Source organism: Rhineura floridana, chromosome 8, assembly GCF_030035675.1.
Source record: "Rhineura floridana isolate rRhiFlo1 chromosome 8, rRhiFlo1.hap2, whole genome shotgun sequence".
Taxonomy (NCBI): domain Eukaryota; kingdom Metazoa; phylum Chordata; class Lepidosauria; order Squamata; family Rhineuridae; genus Rhineura; species Rhineura floridana.
The window spans coordinates 89,402,797-89,425,989 of NC_084487.1; the positions used below are offsets into that span (position 1 = coordinate 89,402,797).

At 43.9% G+C, this 23,193-nt stretch overlaps 2 protein-coding genes across 5 annotated transcripts in view; both read left to right on the forward strand.

Moving 5' to 3' along the window:
- Positions 1-474: 474 nt before the first annotated feature.
- CAV2 (caveolin 2) lies at positions 475-13,367 on the forward strand. Of its 2 annotated transcripts, none has more exons than XM_061640049.1 (3): positions 475-966; positions 1,513-1,700; positions 2,350-2,470. In XM_061640049.1, the coding sequence occupies exons 1-3, from the start codon at positions 817-819 to the stop codon at positions 2,453-2,455; spliced, it is 444 nt and encodes a 147-aa protein (XP_061496033.1). In that variant the 5' UTR covers positions 475-816; the 3' UTR covers positions 2,456-2,470. The 2 variants fall into 2 exon arrangements, with proteins under 2 accessions (XP_061496033.1, XP_061496032.1); XM_061640048.1 differs by lacking the exon at positions 2,350-2,470 and adding an exon at positions 10,935-13,367 and having other exon boundaries at positions 479-966.
- A 5,481-nt stretch (positions 13,368-18,848) lies between these two features.
- The window catches only part of CAV1 (caveolin 1), a 41,507-nt gene continuing 37,162 nt past the window's right edge, over positions 18,849-23,193 (forward strand). Inside the window, exons 1-2 of one of the 3 annotated variants that reach the window (XM_061640053.1) lie at positions 18,849-19,216; positions 21,184-21,348. In XM_061640053.1, the coding sequence (XP_061496037.1) occupies positions 19,187-19,216; positions 21,184-21,348 (195 nt within the window). In that variant the 5' untranslated portion in view covers positions 18,849-19,186. Of the gene's footprint in view, positions 19,217-19,306; positions 19,549-21,183; positions 21,349-23,193 lie in introns of those variants that run through there. The other 2 variants (XM_061640051.1, XM_061640052.1) reach the window with 2 other exon arrangements.

Here is a 23,193-nt window from a genome sequence, read left to right on the forward strand (position 1 = left end):
AACCCAGCTACCATCAGTGGCGACATGGGGGCGGGGGCAGGGGCAAGCTGGGCACAGAATGGGCAAAGCGCATTGAGGGTGGGACAACAACCTTTGCCTTACATGTGACATTTATGGAAAGAACGGTAGATTTCTCATTAACTGAGTTCCTACTTACATTACAGCTGACACCCCTAAAAAAAATTTCTCGGAAGATAAAATTAACTTTGATGGAGGTAACGTCAAAGTAAGCATGCCTAGGATTTCAGCCTGATTTTCATTCCCCGGTTATGGTGATTCATTCCCAATTTGTAAGCGAAAAAGAAACGTTATTTTTCTTCAAGTTACCATGGGGGTCCAGCACTGGGGGGAGGGGTGCTTCCCCCCCCCCTTTAGCGCTGTGTATGGCTACCTCTCCATTGGGAAACGAAGCCCTGAGAAAGGGCGCTTGGTAGCTGTCAAAACCTAAGAGCCTGGCTTCGCTGCTTCCTCAGAAGAGAGTGAGACGTTTGAGCATGCGCGGGAGCCAGGCGGGCACATCGGCGACTTTCCAGTCTCTGCCGCTGGTGCTGGTTTGCCCAGCCCAGCCCAGCCCAGCCTAGCCTTGCTGGTGGTTTACAGCAGCCGCCGCGGCGACAACGACAGCGGCGGCGGCGGAACTTGCCGTGGGCTTCTTCGGGGCGTGGTCTCGGACTTGCCTTCCCCACCCAGCAGCCCCCACGCGCAGCGTGATCCACCGGTACCAAAGGGGGGCCATCAGGAGCTGGGGAGGGGGAAGCTCCCGGGCCGCAGCCCAAGCCCAGGAAGAGCTACGGGACCCAGGCTGCCCAAGCGACTATGGGGCTGGAGAAGGAGAAAGCGGACACCAAGATCTTCATGGATGAAGACGGCTTCAACCGAAGTAGCAGCCCCGTCTTCTCCGACGCGGAGAACAGCTTGGAGAAAACCCCTGACAGGGATCCACACGGGATTAATACCCATCTGCAGGTGAGGGCGGCCTGACTCGGATCCCTTCCCGGGCGGCCTCATCCACACATTACTACTGCCCCACCTGTTCCTGCAGCTGCTTTGCATTGCAGTGAGCGGGCTTTCTCCCTGGATCATTTACGGTTGATTCCATTTAAGGCGATTTCAGCGCGTTTTCCCCAACCCTGTTCCATCCTAAGAGTTACAAATCACTGTTCTTTTGGATTCTTTGATACTCTCTTTTCTTTCATGCTTGGTATTGGGAAGGGAGCGCATCTTGTTACGGTCACGCTCAGGTTTGTAGGCACTTCTGCCGATCAACTTAAAACGGATCGGAATTGCTTTGCAGGCTCTCCTGTGTGTGTGTTTAATAGAGCTGTAGATCCGTTTTACACCGAGGGGACATCTGAGTAGAAAGTTTGTGCCCGTTTGATTCAGCAGGATTCTTTCAAATCAGTAACAAAAGCAGTGTTTTGTTGGTTGGTTGCCCCCTCCCCTTGCATAATTGTCCTCTTATATTTCAAAACAGAGGTTTATGTTGCTAATGCTTGTTGTGTCTCATTCCAGCTGGGATTTGAGGATGTGATAGCAGAGCCTGCATCTACTCACTCTTTTGATAGAGTTTGGATCTGCAGCCATGCACTCTTTGAGATCAGCAAATACCTTATCTATAAGCTCCTGACGCTTTTCCTTGCGATCCCCCTTGCCCTGGTTGCAGGAATTCTCTTTGCTGTGCTCAGCTGCCTGCACATCTGGTAAGACATTGACTTCTGTCTACTGAAACCTGAATGTTATCCATACACCCTATAGAAATAATTCAGTGGACTCTGGGTTGGGAATTATGATGAGCAATCTTTTACACTTGGATGAGTCCTGCGGTCACTAGCTCTTCAGCTGATAATTTTAGGTTGACCGAGTATTAATTATCATATTTTTGCTAGCATTCTTGCAGCCCACTCCTATTTGTGTTTATTTGTCAGTAAGGCCTTCTGAATTCAGTGGGACTTACTGAAAGTAAGGGTGTAAACAACTGCAGTCCTGCTGTGCGAAGTGCTTTAAAGTCATTCTTTGCCGCACAACTGCAGTTGAGTTTACTCAGAAGTAAGGCCAGGTCCACACATCCATGCACATTGTTTGATTTTTCCACTTGATGACTGGCAGCTGAATGTGCAGACTTGCTCCGTTAAAAAGCATTGCTGTTGAGAGCATGTGATCTGTTCTATCCTTGAGGACCATTCACACATACAAATTGTTTCAGCGGCAGTCATCAAGTGATGAGCATGCATGTGTGAACTAGTCCTGTGTCCTGGTGAATTCCGTGAGCCTCTGCTTTCTACTATGCGTACCTAATGTTTGCCTCACAATAGCCATATAAAGAAAGTCACTATTCTTCCCATTTTACAGCTGGGAATCTGAGGCAAAAGAGATAACTTGCCTGGAGCCATCAGGTAAGGTTGATTCTGACATGGCCCTACCAGTCAGAGTGCTACAGTGTTTGTTGTGCATGTGAGGCCCAGTCCTGAAAATAGACACAAGTCTGAGGGGGTTTCTCTAGCAATATGCATGCTAAGACCATGCTGTCAAGCAGTAGCCGTTGGGGCTGCTTGTTAGTGACAGCAATGTGTTATTGAAAATGACTGTAAATTACTCACCCAAACATGTACCTGCGTGTATGGGGGCTGTGTACCATGTATACAAAAAAGTGCACTTTTGCATGGTGTGCATTTGCGTGAATCTTTCCTAAAAGCATGCCAAAATGTCACCCTCATCAATACCTGAAGGGCCCAACAAAACAGGAGATGAAACAAGTAGTACTTCCTAAGAAGTGTTTCTCATCCTGGGTCAAGGGTTAGGAATCTTTTACAGCCCAAGGGTCACATTCCCTTCTGGACAGCCTTCTGAAGGCCACATGCCAGTGCTAGGTGGGGCCAGAGGCAAAAGGAGGTGGAGTAATGGCTATCAGTTTGACCTTTCTCCAACAGCTTCTACACACCCCCACACATCCCTCCTATATCCTTCATCCAGACAAGCAGGTGCAGTATCGGAGTTGTAGCCAAGTAAAGACACTCAAGGTGCAAAGCATGGCCAGTGAGGGGTGTGGCCTGGAGAGAGTTCAGAGGGCCACCTAGAGGGACCTGGAGGACCACATTTGGCTTCCAGGCCAGAGGCTCCCCATTTCTGCCCTAGGTATTTGTTGTTCTAGATTTTTGAGTGGCTATCTCTGGTTTTGTGCCATGATTGCTGTGCTACTCATCTTGCCAGACCATTTTAGCGATCAGCATAAATTGTAGTATGTCAGGCAAGCTGATTTACCATGCCTGATACTGGCAAAAGCACCACAATCGCTAAAGAAAGCTGACAGCATCCTGTGTTTATGGCTGAGGTCTGTCCCATGGTGCCCTAGTTCTTCATTTAATTGTTTGTTCTTAGATTGTTTCTGCCTTTTTTTTTTGGTCTTTTTTGTATGTCTGTAAAACCAGATTATACTGAATCAAAGTGTTGGTCCATCTAGCTCAATATTATCTACCCTGATAGGCTGTACCTCTCCAGGGTTTCAGGCAGGCATCTTTCCCATCTTGTTCTACTTGACTCTCTAACTGAAGTAAAATGTGGAAGCTGCGGCCCACTGGCAGCACTCACCATAATTTCACACAGCCCACAATAAGGGGGGGAGGGCAGATGGCAGAGATAGAGCTATACAATTCTGCATTCCTGCTGGCCTTGCATACTTTTGACCTTGGCTCCACACACCGTGGGTTGCATTCCCTGATTGGCTTTTCCCATGGGTCACCAGCCTTTCATAGGAAAATGTGTTCCCTGCCCTGCTTTAAACAGAGATGTCAGAAATGAAACTTGGGGCCTTCTGCATGCAGAGTTTGTGCTCTACTAGTGAGCTGCAGCCCCTCCTGCATATTGCGTTTCTACTTGTAAGCTCTTTGAAATTGATAATCGTATTGTATGTCTTCTGTCCCACTATCAAGAAAGGAATCAGTATATAATATTTAAACCTTGGTGTTTCATAAATGCATGTAGAAACGCTTGTTTACAGTAATCTGCATTTGACTGAGAGAATCCTGAGGCACAGGTTGTTCACGCATTGCAAGAGGAGATGGTTCAGGTCAGAGTTAACAACTATCAAAAACAAAAGCATGGGGCAAAATAGTGGAAAAGAATATCTATCACTTGTGCAAGCTAAATCAAGTACCAGTAAAAATATGTAATCTTGAGAGACACACCATGCCGCTGCTGGTGCCCTATCAGCTTGATAGTAGTGAAGATTCAATTGAAACAAAATATTTATAAAGCTTATACTCAAAACCTTACTCTGTTTCAAAAGGTTATATCTCATCCAGCTAGCTATCATTGGGTACCCAACGATGTTTTGGTTGGAGAAGTTTGGTAGGGTAGAACATATTCCCTGTTCTGCCAGTTCCAGTTTGTCTCCCTCTCTCTCCTGAAAATGGGGGGGAGCCACTTGATGGCCAGTCAAACCCCACCCCTTTTTACTGTAAAACCTGGTGGGAGCAGCTTGAGTGTGTGTGTTTTTAATTCAGCTTCAAAGATTTTGCAACTGATGGGCAGATCAATCCCTTCCCCCTGCAGGTGTGGCTAACGGAAATGCTTTGATCTGGCTATTAGTGCGTTTACAGCCTTAATCACTTGAATGACTGTGTGAACATGGCTTTAATGAAATTGCAGTGCTTAACCCAACTTACATGCTGGAAAGTCCCAGAACCTCTGGATGGTGTTTAATGTGAATGAAGATACGCTAACTAGGTCTACACCAGAATTGGGTAGCTCCTGCTATCCAATTCCCTTTTTATATACGTAGGAGGGTAGACTTTTCTTGGAATCTACCAATGAGCCAAAATAAAATTCCTGTTATTCAAACCCTTCTTTCTCAGTTGTGTTTGTAGCACATCAAAAGCTGTGTTTTTCTGGAACTGGACACTTTAGCGGGAGCAGAAAGGGCAAGGCAAAACTGTCAGAGTACCCAGGGAAAAACAAAGAGCTGTTAAACAAGAAGTAAATATATAGAAAATAGCTTTTACTGTTTTTGAACTTCTGTATAAACCTTATTTTTATCTGGTTACTGTTTTTGAACTTCTGTATAAACCTTATTTTTATCTGGTCTAGCCTTCCTCAACCTGGTGCTCTCCAGATGATTTGGACTACTACTTCCATCAGGCCCAGCCAGCATTGGAGAAGGTTGATCTAGTACATAGGCTTATTTATTTTTTACACTGATGTCCTGCCTTTCCTCAGGTTGCTCAAGGTGGCATACGTGGTCGTCCCCTTCCTGTTTTATCCTCACAACAACCCTGTGAGGTAGATTAGGCTGAAAGATTATGGCTGGTCCAAGGCCACCCAGTGAACTTTATGTCTGAGTGGAGATTTGAACCCCCATTCTCCCAGGTCCTAATTCAACATTCTAACCACTGCACCAAATTTAAGATGCTGGGAGAGAAGAACAGGAACTCAGCTAAGGGCCTGGTGCCAAAAAGATGTTGATGTCAGGTAGGCCTCCCTAAGGAGGAAATTCCTCAAGTAGGGGAGCCATCACCAAGAAGGCTCTGTCTCTGTCTGTCTGTCTGTCTGTCTCTGTCTCTCTCTCTCTCTCTCTGGTTACCACCAGATGGTGTGAACACCTGGACAAAAGTTTCCAAAGCTGACTTCAATACACAGGCAGATGGGAATACATGGGAGTAGGCATTTTTGGGGTGCATTTGACATTGAGTTAACATGTTTGAAATGCTAAACGAGAGAAAAAAGGCTTGCATCAGTTTATTATTTGTTTAATAGAAAGAGCAAATGTCACTTAACCTCTTTAACATCCTGATTTTCATCTTATGATGCCCCCAAACAGTGTGCTCTCATTTCAGCTATGCTTGTCCAGAAAAAAGGTGGAGTCTGGTGGATGGAAACATGGGGCCATTGTTCTGTTTTCCTGTGGAATCCCTTTGGTTTGGGAGCATGTAACTCTTGCTTGTTTTGAGGGCAGGGTAGTGAATTCCACTCAAACACTCCCAGTGTCCTTTGGGAAAGAGCCAAAGCAACTTCACTGTGCGGGATTGCTTGATCCCCTGGCCTCAGCCAGCTCCATACAAGGCAGTAATTCTAGCCACAATGTTTTGTTTCTTCAGCTTAAAAAGTTGAGAGCCTGTTATTAACCTGCCTCAGAATTGTGACTTTTGGGAGGAACAACTTTCTCTTGAGCAGAGAAGCATTTTGGAAGCCCTCTGTCAGGAAGCATTGCTGCAGTGCCAACAGAGAGGAATTGCTGCAGTGTTAGCATGCCAGACATCCGTATAAGAGCTTGACCTCGCATTCCTTCAGCACCCAGAACTCTCTGTGACTAGAGAAGCAGTTGCAGACCCACATCAGAGGGCAGGATGTTTTACCTCTCTGTGGTCAAAACTTTGCACACACGTGCAAATTGCTTATTAGAGTGGAAACAGGGTTACAGATTTTTTTAATACATCAAAATAATGTGTGTGGGGGGGAAGTTCAATAGCATGCTTTTTTAAAATAAAAAAGTGTACTGTTACTATTTTAGCATTCTTTGAACCTTTCCCTCTGGCAGGCTTAGTTACAGTGGTAGCCATAGTTACTCTATCTGTTAGGTATGAATAACAATCTGAACTGGTGCCAGTGCCAACCACCAGTTGAGTGAGCTGTTTGCAGGCTTGTTAAAGAAAGGTTGCCTCTCTACATTCCTCTGTTGCTTGAACAGATCTTTTTCTTTTCCTTTTGGCTGCAGCCTTAAGCTGAGAAAGAAGTGTCAAGAAATACGTTACATGTTCTGCGCAAGTATTTACATATGCTTTAAAATAGATCCTTGTGGCAAACGCTTGGCTGTGTGGATGTAATGTACTGATTCACTATCAATATCTCCAATGATGGATGCCAAATTCTGTAATTATAGAGATTGGATTCTGGCCTGCACTTTTAAAATGTAACCAGGCATTTCGCCACATACAACTCAGGACAATGTTGTGTTTTTATTCTTGGTTCTGGTGATTTCTTTAAAATTAGCACTGTAAGAAATTCATGGATTTACCCCTCCTTTTGAGTTACCCGTCAACCTCTTACATCTGTAGCAGGAATGAGGAATCTGTGGCCCTCCAGATGCTGCTGGACTCCATCTCCCATAATCCCTGATCATTGGCATGCTGTTTGGGGCTGACAGGAGTTGGAATCTAGCAACATCCAACGGGCCCCTGATCTATAGCACTGCTTCTGTCACCTTGGAAAGGGTAACTCACAGAGTAATTGTAACAAGAGGCTAAGGAGGCACGGAACTGTGGATCTTCCATCGCATCTAAAGCCCTGCCACCTTCTGTGGGAGGTGATGGTGTTGCGTATGCATCTCTTTTTGATATGCCGGCTCTAGGCTATGTGGCCAAGCAGCCCAAGAATCAGGCCCCTTGAGGGATCTGTGAGGCTTAGGATGCAACAGACCCCAAGACTCCAGCATCCTACCCTGTAACCTCTTGTTTTGGGGCTTGGCAGTGCCTACCAGCTGTAGGAGAACTGTTGGCAGAAGCTTACCACTCGCCTGGGAAGAGGTGGTTCTCCATTGTGGCAGAACCCCCCTGTCACCAATGGCTTTCGTCTCTGTCAGCAAAGGCCAGTTGAAAGAGTACTATGTACCATCTTTCCCACCCTCCCAGCCATTGAAACTGGGTCTATGTGTGTCACATTACGTTCTTGGTTTTGCAATTAGCTACTTGCCTGGTTATCTGTAGCAAGAAGCAACTAGGCAAGGAATTTATGCAAAAGTTGAGAAATGATCACTTAGTGGAAAAAAGGGGGCACAAATGACTAATATAGATATGTTTAGGGGATAGGGTACTAAAATATTTGTGGTTTTATAATTTTTGTGACGTTATTTGCCAAAAGTGCAGTAGCATCACTCTCTATGCATAGCTTCTTATTCTAGAAGGTCTTTTTTGGAAGCAGTACAGGATTTATGTGCTGGACTTATTAGGATTGGGTCTTGAAATAACATGTGCTGCTTATCTGATTGTGTTTTACACCTGCAGTTCTGTATACGTGTGGTGCGAAAATGATGCTCAATACTGAGAATCATGGGAAGAAAAATGAATATTACTTAGAAAAATGTGCTTGCAAATACACCTAAATATAGCTGTTGGGGGAGAGACATCCTAGAAACTATAATGACAGGATGCAGTGTTTCCCAGTTTAGAGAAATTACTTGGGTGACATGATTGACTTCAGTGGGAAGAGCTGTATAAAATCTTCTACAGCAGCCTTATGACTATGTATGGAATTCTCTGTTTAGTGTTACCAATGTCTCTTGTTTATTCATAGCATAGGATTTCAGCTGCTAAGAGTAGATCCTATAGATTGGTTTTTCTCATCTAGTGCATACAGGGATGGGTGTTTATAGAAATAATTTATAGCAATCACCTGGACTGTGACTATGAGCTTGCAATAGCAAGAAGGTCTTTTTGACATCAGCAAAGCAATTTGATTCAATCAGAAAACAGAAGAGGTAAACATGAGCAAAATAAGACCATGGGATATTCCAGATGCAGTTCCCAAATCACTTACAGTAAATAAATCACATTTATTCAGTGAGACTAAATTAAATGGAGTGGCTCAGTTGCTCTACTCTTACAACATCTTCTACACTAGAAGCATCTGTGTGCCTTTGTGGGGGGGAATCCTCCTGATACATTGTCTTCTAAAAAGGATAAAGTTACGCTACAAGAGCCAGTGGTGTAGTGGTTAGAGTGTCAGACTAAGACCTGGGAAACCTGGATCGTAATCCTGACTCAGCTATGAAGCACACTGGGTGAACCCTAACCTACCTCACAGGGTTGTTGTGAGGATAAAATGAAGAGATGGAGATCCATGTATGCCACCTTGAATTCCTTGGAGGAAAGATGGGATAGAAATGTAATAAATACCAGCAAATTAGGAAAGAAAATTGCACTTGGAATCATCATGTATAGGAAAGTCCATTGTGTTTTCCAAGTGTTGTATGTATACCCCAACTGCATAGTGGCAGTGGAAATTTAGACAAGATTGAGAAACCAGCCTTTCCTAACCTTTGGGTCCCCAGCTGTTCCTGGACTACAGCTCCCATCAGCCCCAGCCAGCATGGCCAGTGGTCAGGAATTATAGGAACTGTGATCCAGCAACATCTGGGGATGCAAAGGTTGGGATAGGCTGTATTACGGGAAACAGTTTATTGTATTCTGTAGTGAGGGTGAACACCACTTGGTGTTTCAGCAGAAGAAAGGAAAGGTTTTAAAAGGACAATTCTCTTTCAAATCTATCAGGGTTAGTTCACTAGCTGAGAGTGCAGGATAGAAGTATCAGTGTCATGTTGCCACTGAGATTGATGGAAGTTTGAGTCCAGCAACATGTGGAAGGCCACAGGTTCTTCACCCCTGCTTTAACTCCACCACAGTTTAATTCTGAGTCCATCCTGAAACAATTCAGGTGTTCTAACAAGAATGTCAGGAAAAGTGTTAGTCGGTTTAAGGTTTTCAGTGTATGAGCCACATAAACTGGTGGGTTAACCAACTGTGTTAGTTGGGACACTCTAAACCACTGGCTGAACATGTAAAGGTACTGCATACTGAGTCAGACTATTGGTCTACCTAGCCCAGGACCACCAATGGTAGCATAGTCCTCCATATGTTGTTGACTGCAACTCCCATCAGCCCCAGCCAGCATGGCTAGCAGTCCAGGGTGATGAAAGTTATAGTCCAATGACAGTTAAAGGACACCACTTTGGTTACCCCTGCTCTATACCCATTACTGTCTGCTATGACTGGCAGCTCTCTGGGGCCTCCCCCTTCTTCTATTACCCGACGACCTTTTAACTAGAGATGAGATGGAAAGAGTCAAACTTCTGCCTGTGATGCTTGCACTCTACTACTGAGCTGTGGCCCCCTTCCACAATGCTTAGCTTTGGAGCTAATTTGAAAGTTCTACACCACCTGGTAACAGTACATTCCTTGGATATATCCCAACACATTGAGCTGTTTCAAAACATAAAAGTGTATGTCCAAGGAAGCCCATCTTTAAATTGTCACTTTCACTAGAATGTTTTCTCACCACCAAGCTGTTTGTACATTCACTTTGTCCTCTGTCTTCCCTCATCTGCTGTGGCTCTACTTGCAGACCTCAACAACTAGAAGGTCTTCAATGGGTATGCAGAGTGCAGTGACATCAGGACAAGGAAGACAAACAAGGCTGCTATGCTGTAACATTAACTCAGGCTTGTAAACAGCCACACCATGGCTAGTAAAAATTGACTCCAGGAAACCTGGCAGGAAGCTTCTGTGGATTATAAGAAAGATTTCCTTTAATATATATATATATATATATATACTAGGCTGTTTGGATGCTACAAATGGCTAAGATTGCAATCCTGTGCACTCTTACATGCAAGTAATCCTTACTGAGCATAGAGGGATTTGCTTCTTTACTCTTGTTATTTTACAACAAATGTATATATAAAATGTGATAAAATACAAATTAAAACAAAATCATGACCTAATAATATACACATTATCCAAATTAAATGACTTGACTAAAAAAAAGAAAATTAAATCTATACCATTTGGCTTAAGCCTTTTAACTTCTAAAACCACCTGATTCTGCTTGTAGATTTTCTTGAAGCGGGGTGGGGGGAGATAATGATACTTGTTTATGGATGTTATTATAAGGTGTATGGCTTTCCACCCACTTTTTAGCACATAATTTAAGAGGGACTTGCTTCTGAATAAACAACTGGAACAAGAAACTGCACAACAGGTATTTGCTACTGATGTGGTAGAATTCTGTCATGCTCAGGATTTGTCAAACCTAGACCTAAGCAAACATGATGGATCCACTTTGTGCATAACAATAATAATTTTTTTAATCTAATGAACTACGAGAAGGGCAGTAGTTAATGGTTGGTGTTTCAAAAAGTGACATTTAAACTTTCTATTTCTTTTTTCTAGGATTGTGGTGCCTTTCACAAAGTCTTGCCTTATGGTCTTGCCTTCTGTGCAGGCTGTATGGAAGAGCGTGATGGATGTTTTTGTTGCACCATTGTGTCGCAGCATAGGAAGGTGCTTTACAGCAATCAACATACGCATTGACCAAGAGTGAACATCTGGGATTTAATGCTACTCTAGTCTTAAATGATGTTAAACCTCCTTGCTGACCCAGTATGGATACACTTAATCATTCATTCCAAAACTACTACTGTTTAAAGGGTTGACTTTTTTTTCTTCAACTGGGTTACACTTTTCTGGAAATAAAGCTCGCTTTGGGAAATGGGGAAGAATTGTTAAGAAAAAAAGTATGCTGTTTTCTAGCTGAAAAATAATAGGCTGCATTTGGCATCACTCTATTTTAACGGTACTATCATTGTCTGATTCTGACAGATGTGTCATGGGGACATATATGACCACATCACATATGCTTATCTAGACATGTATTACTGCAACTATGAATCCTAACTATGGGAAATCACTATGCACTGTATCAACTAAATCCGTATCTATTGTATAACCCAAATTCCTTCAAAGTTATACCAGCGATAGCCCTGGCCGATTTCCTCAGTGTTATTCTATACAGACTCCTCTCAGATTTTTGACTGCATCCAGAATATAGAGTGTTACTCCTGAAAAATTTCCTCATCTGAATTCTAATAGTCTTCTTTTCCAGCTACCTCCCTGTAAAAGAATGTTGGGAAAAATGTTGCCCCTCTAACTACAACTCCCGTTATGTCTGTCTGTTGGTCATCCTGGCTGGAGCTAATGGAGTCCATCAACATCTGGAGTGCCATAGTTCCCCACCAATGTTGTAGAATCTACCAGCTCCTTGCATTACCCATCACCATCATTATGCCCCTACTCAAATATGATTTCCAATGGCAGGGGAGCCCCTAAGTGCCCAGGTTAAGACCAAACTGAGTCCATGGCCAGCTACAACTTGATCCCTTCAGTCAGTAATGGGAGCTGCGGACCTGAGCTATAACTGGAGCCTGAAAAGTAGCAGGCAGGAAATCCTTGCACTGTTATATAGATCAGGCAAGGGTCAGAAGCACCTCCATACTGCTTGCCATTCAGGGGCCAATATTGTATTTCCCTTTTCCCTTCTATGTGTAAAGAAAACTGGGACTTTTGCACAAATATTCCTGGATAGCTCAGGTCCCTGCATAAAATAAGGAGAATCCCAATTCAGGCACTGGAATCCTTAACAACATGGAGCTCAGCCACTCAAGTGTGTGCTCCAAGACATACATGGTGATCCCCTGCAAAGAAAGGGATGCACGCTGCCACTCCCTTACAGTCAGGTGAACTGGGAAGCCCATACCGTAGCTCTGTATTTGGTTTAGATGGAATATGGGGTTCTGGATTAGGCTGACAAAATCACCATCCCTACAGTTTTGCTGAAGAATACTCCTTTGTTGCCTTATTCTGGGGTTGGGTGTATTTATCAGAGGCATTTTCTGGATCACAGTGTAACTCTTGGGTTTTTGTCTGGTTCTTCTGTAGTTGACACAATTCAGGATCCAAAGAGTTACAAATGCAGGTTTACACAGAACTGTAGAAAAAGGGAATTAAGCACATTGCCTACTATGCAAGTTCCTAAGGATCAAAAGGAGGAGAAAGTTATTCCTAAATTCACTGTTTAAAATAAGGTGTTAACTTGGGGCAGGTAATAAATCTTGATGCTTTTATTTAAGGAAAACTGTTGACTTCACTGTATATATTGTGTTTTTATGTAAATGATATTGTTATGGGTTACCTTGAAGCTTTATTTTTATTATCTCCGTATTCTTGCCAAGCTTTTATTTTCAAGAAGTAGGGTGTTTCAGCCCATCACCTGCTGTATGCTCGCAGTGGGCCTGTGCCATGCATACAAGCCCACAAAAGGTGTCCAGAAAAGAGGGGGGCATTGAACTGATGTCTCAACCAAGAACTTGAGGCAGGATCTAGCTGAGCCTGAGAAACTAGAGCCAATATAGAATCCCAAAATCCAATATAGAAGTGGGTGCTCTCCTGATCTCCCCAGATTTCCTTCCAAACTAGGATGTGAATGGCTATCAGTGTATGGCCTATGTTTTCAATGTGTGAAGTTTCCATGCGTGGAAATACTAGCATGCAGCCATTTTGAGTGTATGAGAATCTCTAGAGTAAAGCCAATGACATTTTAAATGAGTGGGAACTGTTGTCTAGATTTTGAAAAGGAAATAATTGAAATGCTGAAATGCTATTCAAAATATACCAAATATTCTGTATTCCATTTTAATGCTAAATACTATGATCCAAGCTATGCCAAAGACTGTATTTTAAATTTTTTATTAAAATGACCTGTACAGCATTTGAAATTTTCTGCCTTTCTAGTTTAGCAGCAACACTGTTTAATAATTCACATAATAAATATTTTACTGATACTTCGAACTAGTAGGATGTTCTCTTGCAGAAAAGGTGTATTTAAAAAAAATCTGTTCTCAGGTCTTTGCTGTTCCTAAGCTTATTGACTTTCAGCTATGTTACCTTAAACCCTGTTAACAAAGATAATTCTCCATGCATTTAATGCAGCTTTAGAATTTGATGTGCATGCCGAGACATGCAAATTTCACTTATTTTGAACTGTACTGCCTTCAAGTCGATTCCGACTTATGGTGACCCTATGAACAGGGTTTTCATGAGGCTAAGAGGCAGTGACTGGCCCAAGGTCACCCAGTGAGCTTCATGGCTATGTGGGGATTTGAACCCAGGCCTCCCAGGTCGTAATCCAACACCTTAACCACTAAACTAAGCTTTATAATCTGCTCCAGAATTTTTCCAGAGATTCATGTCAGACTGATTGGTTTGTAGTTTCCAGATTCCTCCTTTCAGCCCTTTTTAAGATAGGGATAACAATCTGCAAAGCAGTTATGAGAGAGTAAACTCAATTGAACAGTGGGATTTACTTCTAACTAAGTATGCATAGGATTGTGGTGCGATTCTCCACACCAATGTTAATCCTGGCATGAGTAGGAATCAAAGTGTAGGCCTCACCAATAGGCCTGGGAACCTTGTGGACCGGTAACCCTGGTACAGTCAGGATTTTTGACTTAGTATTTATGGTGTTCTTGTGACATAGGAGTATCCTTCCTTCCTTCATGAAATCACTTCAAGGTGGCTTACAATAAGAACATTAAAATACAAGTCACAAGGTTCAATCCAATAATAATAAAATAAAAGTAATAGCAGAAAGGCCACATGGTGTACCCTAGATCACTCACAGTATCCCTGTGGTGCAGGAAGGAGTATAATTCTTCTAACTCTTTTAATAGCCTTTCATTGCCTTTAATTATATTTGACCCTTATAATTATTTTCTGCTGTTTTTAAACTGGCTTTTAAATTTGTTTTTCACCCTCTGGTTGGCTCCACTTTCTCCTATTATTTTATCTACTCTTTTTTATTGCATAATTTATTTATTTTTATTTATTTATTAAATTTATTATTATTGAATAATCCAATATTATAGTTGGATTGAACTTGTATGTTAATGTTCTTATTGTAAACCACCTTCAGGTGATTTTATATAGGAAGGAAGGGAACTCTTATGCTACAAAAATACCTTAGGAACTCAATCTAAGATCCTGACTGCACCGGGGTTACCTATCCTCAAGGCTCCCAGACCCAGGTAGCTGTTGCTGGAATGCCTTTTAGGATTGACTTATATATTTAGGGCTACTGGGGGCTGGTCTATTAGGGGAAATGAGGCACTGCCCCACCAACCTCAGTCTGCCCACAACCAACCCCCACCTGTCTGCTTTCCAGGGGTGGCACTGCCTGTCACCTTCCTCCTCCTTAATCTCAATATTGTCCTTACAGAACTCAGTAAGGAAGAAGATGGGGACAAAACTAGAATTCGTTGGCTCTGCCTGTCATTGACTCTGGCTCAACCTATGGTTGATCTCTCTGCCTTTTGCCTTACTAGTTCCAATGGGCACCAGCCACCACTGTTTGGGGCGTTTGAATACAACCCTGCTGTTTTATCTAGTAGACAGGACCATTGCACCAAACATTCAGCAATTTTGTACAACTCAAGTACCAAACAAAGTATGTCCACAGGCTGACTCAAACCCTCAAAATGTGGACAATGTTTCATTTGCTCCTCATCACGCGTTATGGAGCTATGAGTCATGAATATCAGCTTCCAAATATGCAACACTGTGTCACTTTCCAGGTCTTCTTGGACCTTGAGGGTCCAAATAAGCAGAAATTGTTAGTTGTATCCTAATGGCTAAACCAAACAAAAAAGCACCATTCATACTATTAGCATATCTGAAATCGTTCCCCTTTTACGTGCATTTTGCATATCTAGTGTTTCTCCTTCAGTAAATAAACCACCAAAGACAATAACTGCACTTTTAAAAGGAAAACTTAGCAGACTGAGATACAGTTCTGAGCGATATTTCAGCCAGCTCATTTGCACACCTTATCAGTCAGTTTCCTCCAGTTAACTTTTTTTGCATATGAGCAGTGCAACATTGAAACAGTGAACTCACAATATTGTCTCTTCTATAAACAGGGAAACTTGCAACGTGATATTTTTCTGTTTGCAGACAAGAGGTCATCTCATATGAATCTGCTCCTCCAGTGTTAGCATTGTTCGTTTAAGCATATATGTTGGTTGATTTGCCAGATCCTTGTGTCCAAAGAGGCTCACTGTCTGGGGCGGAGCCTCTATGTTAGCTTCCTGACGGTGGGTCCCAGTTGCTTACTGGGAGGGGGGGAAGGTGGGTGCAGTGTATATGGTCTATTACAGCCAATCTGATGCTCCTGTTGGTGCATTTCCACTGCACCAACCTAACTGCTGGCTTGCCCCTTCCCTTCCCTCTAGGTAAGCAACAGTGACTCACCTTCTGGGAAGCTTATGTGGCAGCTCTGCTCTACCTAGAGGGCTTCTGCCTTGTATGAGTACAACTATTGCTGCAATATTGAGGCAGATGACTGATTTCCTAAATCTTGGTGATGTTGGTGATGTTCCTAGATCTTGGTCATTTATACAAGTTATTTCAAATTGTGTATCTTTTTTATTATTTATTCTTGCTTTGCATTTGAGTCTAAGCATCCACTTCTGTCCTCACCAGACACCATGATGCTTCACAGACTGTTCTGGAATTCATCTTAGTGAAATATATACATATACTTCTTACTCCTCTGTTCTGGATCAAAGCTTAAAAGCTAACTAAGGAAGCAGCTTGTGTTGCCATTTCCAAGCCCAAGTGAACATTAAATATAAGGAGAGCCCTGCTAGATCAGCCAAAAGCCCATCTACTCCAACATCCTGTTAGCACAGTGGCCAGCCAGATGCTTAGGGAAGATTGTGACCTATGAACTGCGAGGTTTGTGATCTGTGTGCCTACCTGCTCAGTCTGCTATCCAGGAGCAAAGTGTTGATGGGCAACTTCAAGAGCCCTGCTGCTCTCAGACCAGACAGACCTTCAAATAGACTACATCTTCAGAGGACAGTCCCTGACACACTTTCAAATAGCGTTCTGTTCTCTGTAAAGGAGGACACATTGCCTCTCTAACTAGGCTACTTTCAATTTTGTTTTGTATGTTTATACCATTTTTTTAAATTTAGGGTACTTCTTAACTGCCTTTCAAAATACAAGTATTTTTTTCAAAATGTTGTACAAATATAAAGATGTTAAAATTAATAATTTAGGCTTCAGTCCAAACCCCCTATATGACAAAGGGGGGGAATTGTGTGGGGCAGAGGTGTCCCTCTGCTCAGCCCAGCAGGCCTTTACCCACAAAGTGACACCTACGTCACTCCACTGGTGCAGAGATCCCTGTTCCACCTGATGAACATGCAGGCAGGTGGATCCATGCTGGCAAAATGGGGCATTCCATGGGAGGGGATGGACTGAGCGTGAATCCCTTGAATTCTGAGCTGGCCCCACTCCCATCACTTGACAGCATCAGGCCTGATTCGGGCCTGATGACTACACCAGCTCCAGGCTGATGCAGTAATTTGTCTCCTTCAGTAGTATAGTGGCAAATTCAGAAGTGCAGAGTCGCTTCATGTTAGTCATAATCATGCCCCCTCCCCCTTTTTTGCTGCTGGGTTGAGAATGAGATCCTTGTTAGCCTTCTCCCACAACAGCAGACATCCCTAGGAAGCAATCAGCATGACAGGGGAGAGTGTTGGCTACCGAAAAGAGTCTTCTCAGTGGCTGACTCACCCCCTTTATCTCTGATTGGCTTCAAGCAGCAGGAAAAGTCAAGGAAGCATGTTAGAAGATTCTTGTCAGTGGCTAACACACTCCCCTTTCATGCTGATTGGCTCATAGGATTGGAGACATAGGGACCCTGCTGGGACCCTGCTCCCAAAACCATAAGTGGTCAAAGACCCCTGAAACCCTGGACGACTACAGTCCCGGTCTCCCTCCTGCCTTCTGCCCCGGCCAGCATGAGCAACAGGGCTGCAGACATGGTGGCGGCTCAGCTGTTTTGTCACCCCACCAAGATGGGGCTGAGGGTTGGACTATCTTGTACCATAAGGAAACAGGAACAGCCATATAACCATTTGGTCTCAAGCCAGCAATCCCATTATAAAATATAAAATCCTAACTCGGCACAGCAATTAAAAGCACACACAGTAACAGAACTTTTTGTGCTGTAAGCTGCTCTTAGGAAAGCTTTTCAAGGGTGGGGTAGGCATGCCTATAATAAATAAATAGTTTTGCTATATTTATTACTGTATATTTGCATTTCATGGGTAGCAAAAGAAAAATCCTTTCTATTTGCCAGGATAAAAGAGATGACCAAGTTACCAAGGGGTAGAAAGCTCATCCCAAGGCAGTTTTAACATCTGCTAGGCTGAAACCATTGCCGTACCAACTGATTACGCCATGGTTAGTTATCGTCTGATAAGGGCCATCTGTGTCTGCATCCACCTACTCTCTGCAGTCTTGACACTAAATCACCAGCAGTGAATCTGGAAGACCACAATGGGACACAGGAAAGGCAGCCGCCTCTAAAGTATGGAACCCCGAAAAGGGAAATACAACATAAGCAGAGGTTTCACAGGATCACTCTTCTTCAGGCTAATTTTTCCACTCTCCGTTCTTTCCTGGGACACAACCGGCAGCCACACCCTGAATTCCAAGCTTTCAGTATATGCATAAACAGTTTGCAGCTTTTTTTTTTTAACCTCCTTGGTTGATCTCCATCAACATTGCTAGAACGTACAATGTAATTATAACAAAATCAGGGACAGGACTTGGCCCTTAATAGGCAATGTGCATCGCAAAAGGCCAAGTCTTGTTGCTGATTTTATTATACTTACTAGTCATAGCAATCCATCTAGCATGCCTCGAGCCCTTTGTTATGCTGTTCCTGTTGGGATAACAACAATAATAGCAGCAAGTATGCTATATAATTCGTGGGCACAACTAATCTGGAGGCAGTTTGTTTGTACAGCAGGGAACGAAATGTCTCTTTTGTCACCCAGAGATGAGCAAAAGCAACCGTTGCATTTGGGGCAAATGCCGCTGCATTGGGGGGGAAAAGAAGAAAAAGCTTTCGAAACATTTGCTGAAGACTTTGGGAGGATGTAGACCCGTCAATCCACGCACATTACATTATTCTTTCTCTCCGTGGCGAAAGTACCAGGCTTCCTCGTGATCGCCCATCAGAAGTGACGGGAGGCTTCTGATTTTCGTCAGAAAACCAGAAAAGACTGGGGGCGTGGGGAGGACCCGTCTGCCTCCGAACGTGTGAAGCACACGCACACACCGGTGGCCCAAAGTCAACAAGGCTCAACACCAGCCTTTTCCCCCGGACGGCTCAGAGTGTCCGCGTACACACGTGTGTGCTTTTATGGTCGCCGCGTCTGGCAAAGGAACAAGCATCGCCTCAGGCTTCCCAAAAGGAAAAAAAAAATTGGCACAGCGCGGTTGGGATAGTCCAGGCGCGCGTCCTGTTTGTGTGCATTTACCCTTTTCCACCCCCACCCCCCTAGATGTGCCTAGACCTACCAGCAATGTCCTCCGAGGCTAGAGCTGCAGGGAGCAGCACAAACCCCTGGCGCCCAGCCAGCCCTCTAACTTGCAGATGCCTCCCACTCGGCAGCCCTCGGGTTGTGCGAGTGTGTGTGTGTTTTTTACAATACAGGATCTTCCTTCCTCGGATCCTTTAAATTATAGACCAGTAACACCCACAGCAGAGCCTCGAGCAAGCCCAAGACAGCATGTCTGGGAGCAAATACGTAGATTCCGAGGTAGGACTTGCCCTGCGATTTTTTTTTTTAGCTGCTTTGAGTTCCTGGCACCGAGTACCTGCGCCAGCCATCTCTTGAGTACTCTTGGCTCTTCCCTTATCTTGTTCTCCACTGTGAAGTCTTTTCCAGAGCTTGAAAAGCAAGGCTGTTTTCAGGGCAACTAGGGAGGGGGGGGCTTGTTTGTAGTATTGCTCATCTGATCTCCTGACCGGACACTTGTTTGCTCCCCCACCCCTCGCGCACCCCTCGCCTTCTTGCTTAAACTTCTTTTCCCCACAGCGTTTCCAAGGCTGTAGTAGCAGCGCCCACCCAGGCTTGCGGACAACTCTAGAGTAAGTGTTTGGGGCGGGGGGGAAAGAGGGTATGCTTGCAAATATGCTCTCCCATTGCCAGTGCGAAAACGCATCGGAGCTTCCCCCGCACCCCACCCCCCGCGTCTCGGTTTATTCTTAAAAGGCGGCAGAGAGAATTTATGGAGAGCGTCAGTGCAACTAGTACGTAAAAGGCATTTCTTAGGAAGAGCTGCCGCTGCTCTAGAAGGCGGCGTGAAGTTGGGATTTTCTGAAAACGAAAGCGGCTCGTCTTCGGCCAGATGCACAACCCAGCCGAACGCTACCTAAAGTGTTCAGATTTGAATGGATTTATGAGCGCTTTCAAGACATGGTTTTTGTGGATTGGCCAGGGCACAATTATTTCGCCTTCATTTTAGGGAGGTCCTTAAAATAAAATAAAAAAGGGATCGGAGTGGGGGACGGCTGGTAAGCAACTCTTTGAATGGGTGGCATTCCCGACAGTCATGAATACAGGGACTTTTAAAAGATTTTTTTGGATTCTTTGTCCGTCTTGAACCTTGTTTCATCAACCTTGTTTCATCAACCTGGAAAAGTTGGCTCCCCCCGCCGTTCAATGCATGCTTATGAATGAGTCGGAATCCTAACCCACATGCGAGGGTCTATGCCAGAACGCACGCAGGGATGAGGTGTTTATTCTGTATTAAAGAGTACGGTGTGTGTGTGATGCAGTGCTAAATAGTAGCGGCCGTGCTGCGGAAGACAAAATCCCTCACCCCACCTTCCCACGCCGAGGAGCGCTCTTCCATTCCAACGTTTTGGGAAGGTTATTTTGAATGGCTGTGTGTGGTTTTTTGCCTTCTGTCACATCCACATCCCTTCTCAAATTTGCCTTCTTCCCCCCCCCCGCACTTTTTTTTGTTGTGACCGCTTAGAAGGTTGGCAAAGAGGGGCTTCTCGACCACAAGGTGCTGCTTTGGGGTGGCCAGTTTTGCAGCTGAATTTATGGGACGGACGGGTTAAACTGAAGGACGCGGGAGAGGTTACTGGAGCCTTTAAGGTTGCGATCTTATGCATTCTTGGTTTGTGTGTGAGAGAGAGAGACCCCGGGACTAAGTTCGGAATAAAACACGCGTAGGATTGGGCTGCGCGTTGGTGCAGAGTGCAGCCCGGCGCTCCCGTTTTACAGCCTAAAAAGCAAAACAATTCAGGCAAGCCGCCAAGTGGTCGGTTAAAATCCAGCTGATTTGTTGGGTTTTGTTTTTTAAGGGACAGCGCCCCAAAGGAAGAGGAGGACTAGAAAGGTGGGGGATTCTAGACTGTGAATACTTCGACCGATTGAACGGGGGGGGGGGCTGCGCCCTGACCGCTGGAGATCTCCCCTGGCCTGCGTGCGTCTGGAGAAGACCCCTGGCGGCAAGAGCGGGAGTCGCGGCTGTGCCTGGTACCGAGGGGTGTGGTGTAGGTACTTTTCGTCCATTTAAAAAGTCAAGCTTGGGGCATTCCCTGGATGAAGTTTCTCCACGCTCCTCACGTTCTCCCTAGCCAGTACAGCTTCGCCAGCTGCTCTCTGAACGACCGATGAGCGAGGGGAACTTTCTGACGCACCCCCTTCCAAGGACCTCTCAGTTCACTTAGTGCAGCGGACTGATCGCTTTCCCACCCCTCCCTTTCTAGGACTTTCTTTACACAGCGCCCATCAGGGAGCAAGGCAACATCTACAAGCCCAATAACAAGGTCATGGCAGATGAAATGAACGAGAAGGAGTTCCACGACGTCCACACCAAGGAAATCGACCTGGTCAATCGAGACCCCAAGCATCTCAACGATGATGTGGTCAAGGTAGGAAGGCCAGAACTTTTCTCCAACCAACCACCCTCCTCCCTTTGGGATCAGATTAAAAGAGATGATGGTCTGGGAAAGGGGGAGAAAGTGATTGACTAGTTTATGTAGGATGGATGGGAGGGGGTTGTTTTTGGTCTGGAAAATCAACAAGAGAACCCAGATGATGCAAGGACTCTGCAAGGAAAGGGATGGCATTTCTGACAATTTACTTTCTTAACAATTTACGTTTATTCTCTGCCGACTAGAATATTTGATAACTCCGGGCTGCACTAATAGTTTTAAAAGAGATGGGTGGATTTTAAAGCATATGCGGAAATAGTATGCCTGAATATAACTGCATTGATGTTGCATATTTATTTCTGTTGGGGAACCTTGGCAAATGCCTAACAAATTAGCAGCATGCTCAGAAAGTCCCATGAAGGAAGCATATCCTGTTACAGGAATGAAGCTTCTTCCTATTTACTTTCTAATGGAGCTTTTATTTGAGGCTGTTTACTGGATTTTTCCAGTGTGGTACACTTGATAAACATTGTTTTGGAAGAGTTGGGTATAAGCTCCACCTTTGTCGTGGAGTGATTATGTACCTTCCAACAACTCACTGTTTCATAACTTTAGTTGCTCATCAATAAAATGGGACTAAGACTGACTCTATCTCACAATAATGTTGTGAATGTGAATGTGTTGAAGATTGTTAAGCACCAAGTGAAAAGCAACAGTAGCTCTTGCAGGAAAGCCATTGGTTTTGGCTCCTAAAAGGGAAAGGCTCCAATTCTAATCACACTTATCTGGAAATATAAAACCCCATTAAACATAACAGAGCTTACTTCTGAATAAACACTTATTGGATTGCACTGTTAGACTGTAATCTGAAGCATGAGTACTAGAAAGTAGGTCCTATTGGATTTGATAGGGTTTGTTTGTGAGTAAACATACTTAGGATTGCACTGTTGAGCAAATGTATGTGCCGATTTCTAGTCATGAAGATAATGTGTATTAAAATGACGGTCACTGTGTCAACCTATTAACATAAGCAGTGAATTCTGCTTGCATGGGTGGCTGTAATATTACTTGGTCTCAAAATGTAACTTCAGCAGGTTGACTGACTAAACAGGAAAAATGTATTTGTATATTTTTCTCATTAAATATCAAGCTGCCCGCAAAGGCCTGGCTTCAGGAGGCAGAGCTGGCAGATTTCTTTCTTTCTTTCTTTCTTTCTTTCTTTCTTTCTTTCTTTCTTTCTTTCTTTCTTTCTTTCTTTCTTTCTTTTAAGCAAGCCTGGATACTGAAGAAAGAGGAAAAGAGCAAAGGTGCAATATTCAGTCACCTTTTGATTATTTATTTAATCTGGTGGCAGGATTTCTTTTTCAGAAATGCTTTTTTAAAAATACAAATGTTTACAAAAAAAATACAGGTAGCAGGCATCACTTTAGAAACAGTATTCCCCTTTCACTCTCTCATAGAAGGGAATGCCACTTCTAAGATACTACGTGCTATGGCACATGAGGGCGTCATCTAAAAAGAAGAATTGTTTATTCATATTCATGTACAAATGTAGACAGATTTTGACTACAGTTCTGTGCACATTTACTTGGGCATGAACCCAGTGGAACCTTCTTCTGAGTAAACGCATATAGGATTATGCGGTTGGTGGTTGGTTAAAACTTATAAAATTAACTGTCTAAGGTTTATTTTATCAGGTCTAAGCCCCAGAAAGGATGACAGGGCTTAATGGGGTGCAGACTCACTTGTTTCATTTTCCTGGTATTCAAATTGCACCCACCTTGCTTCTCTTTTTGCAGAGCTGGAGGAAACAAACCACAGTGCAGGCTTACTGTTACGTCT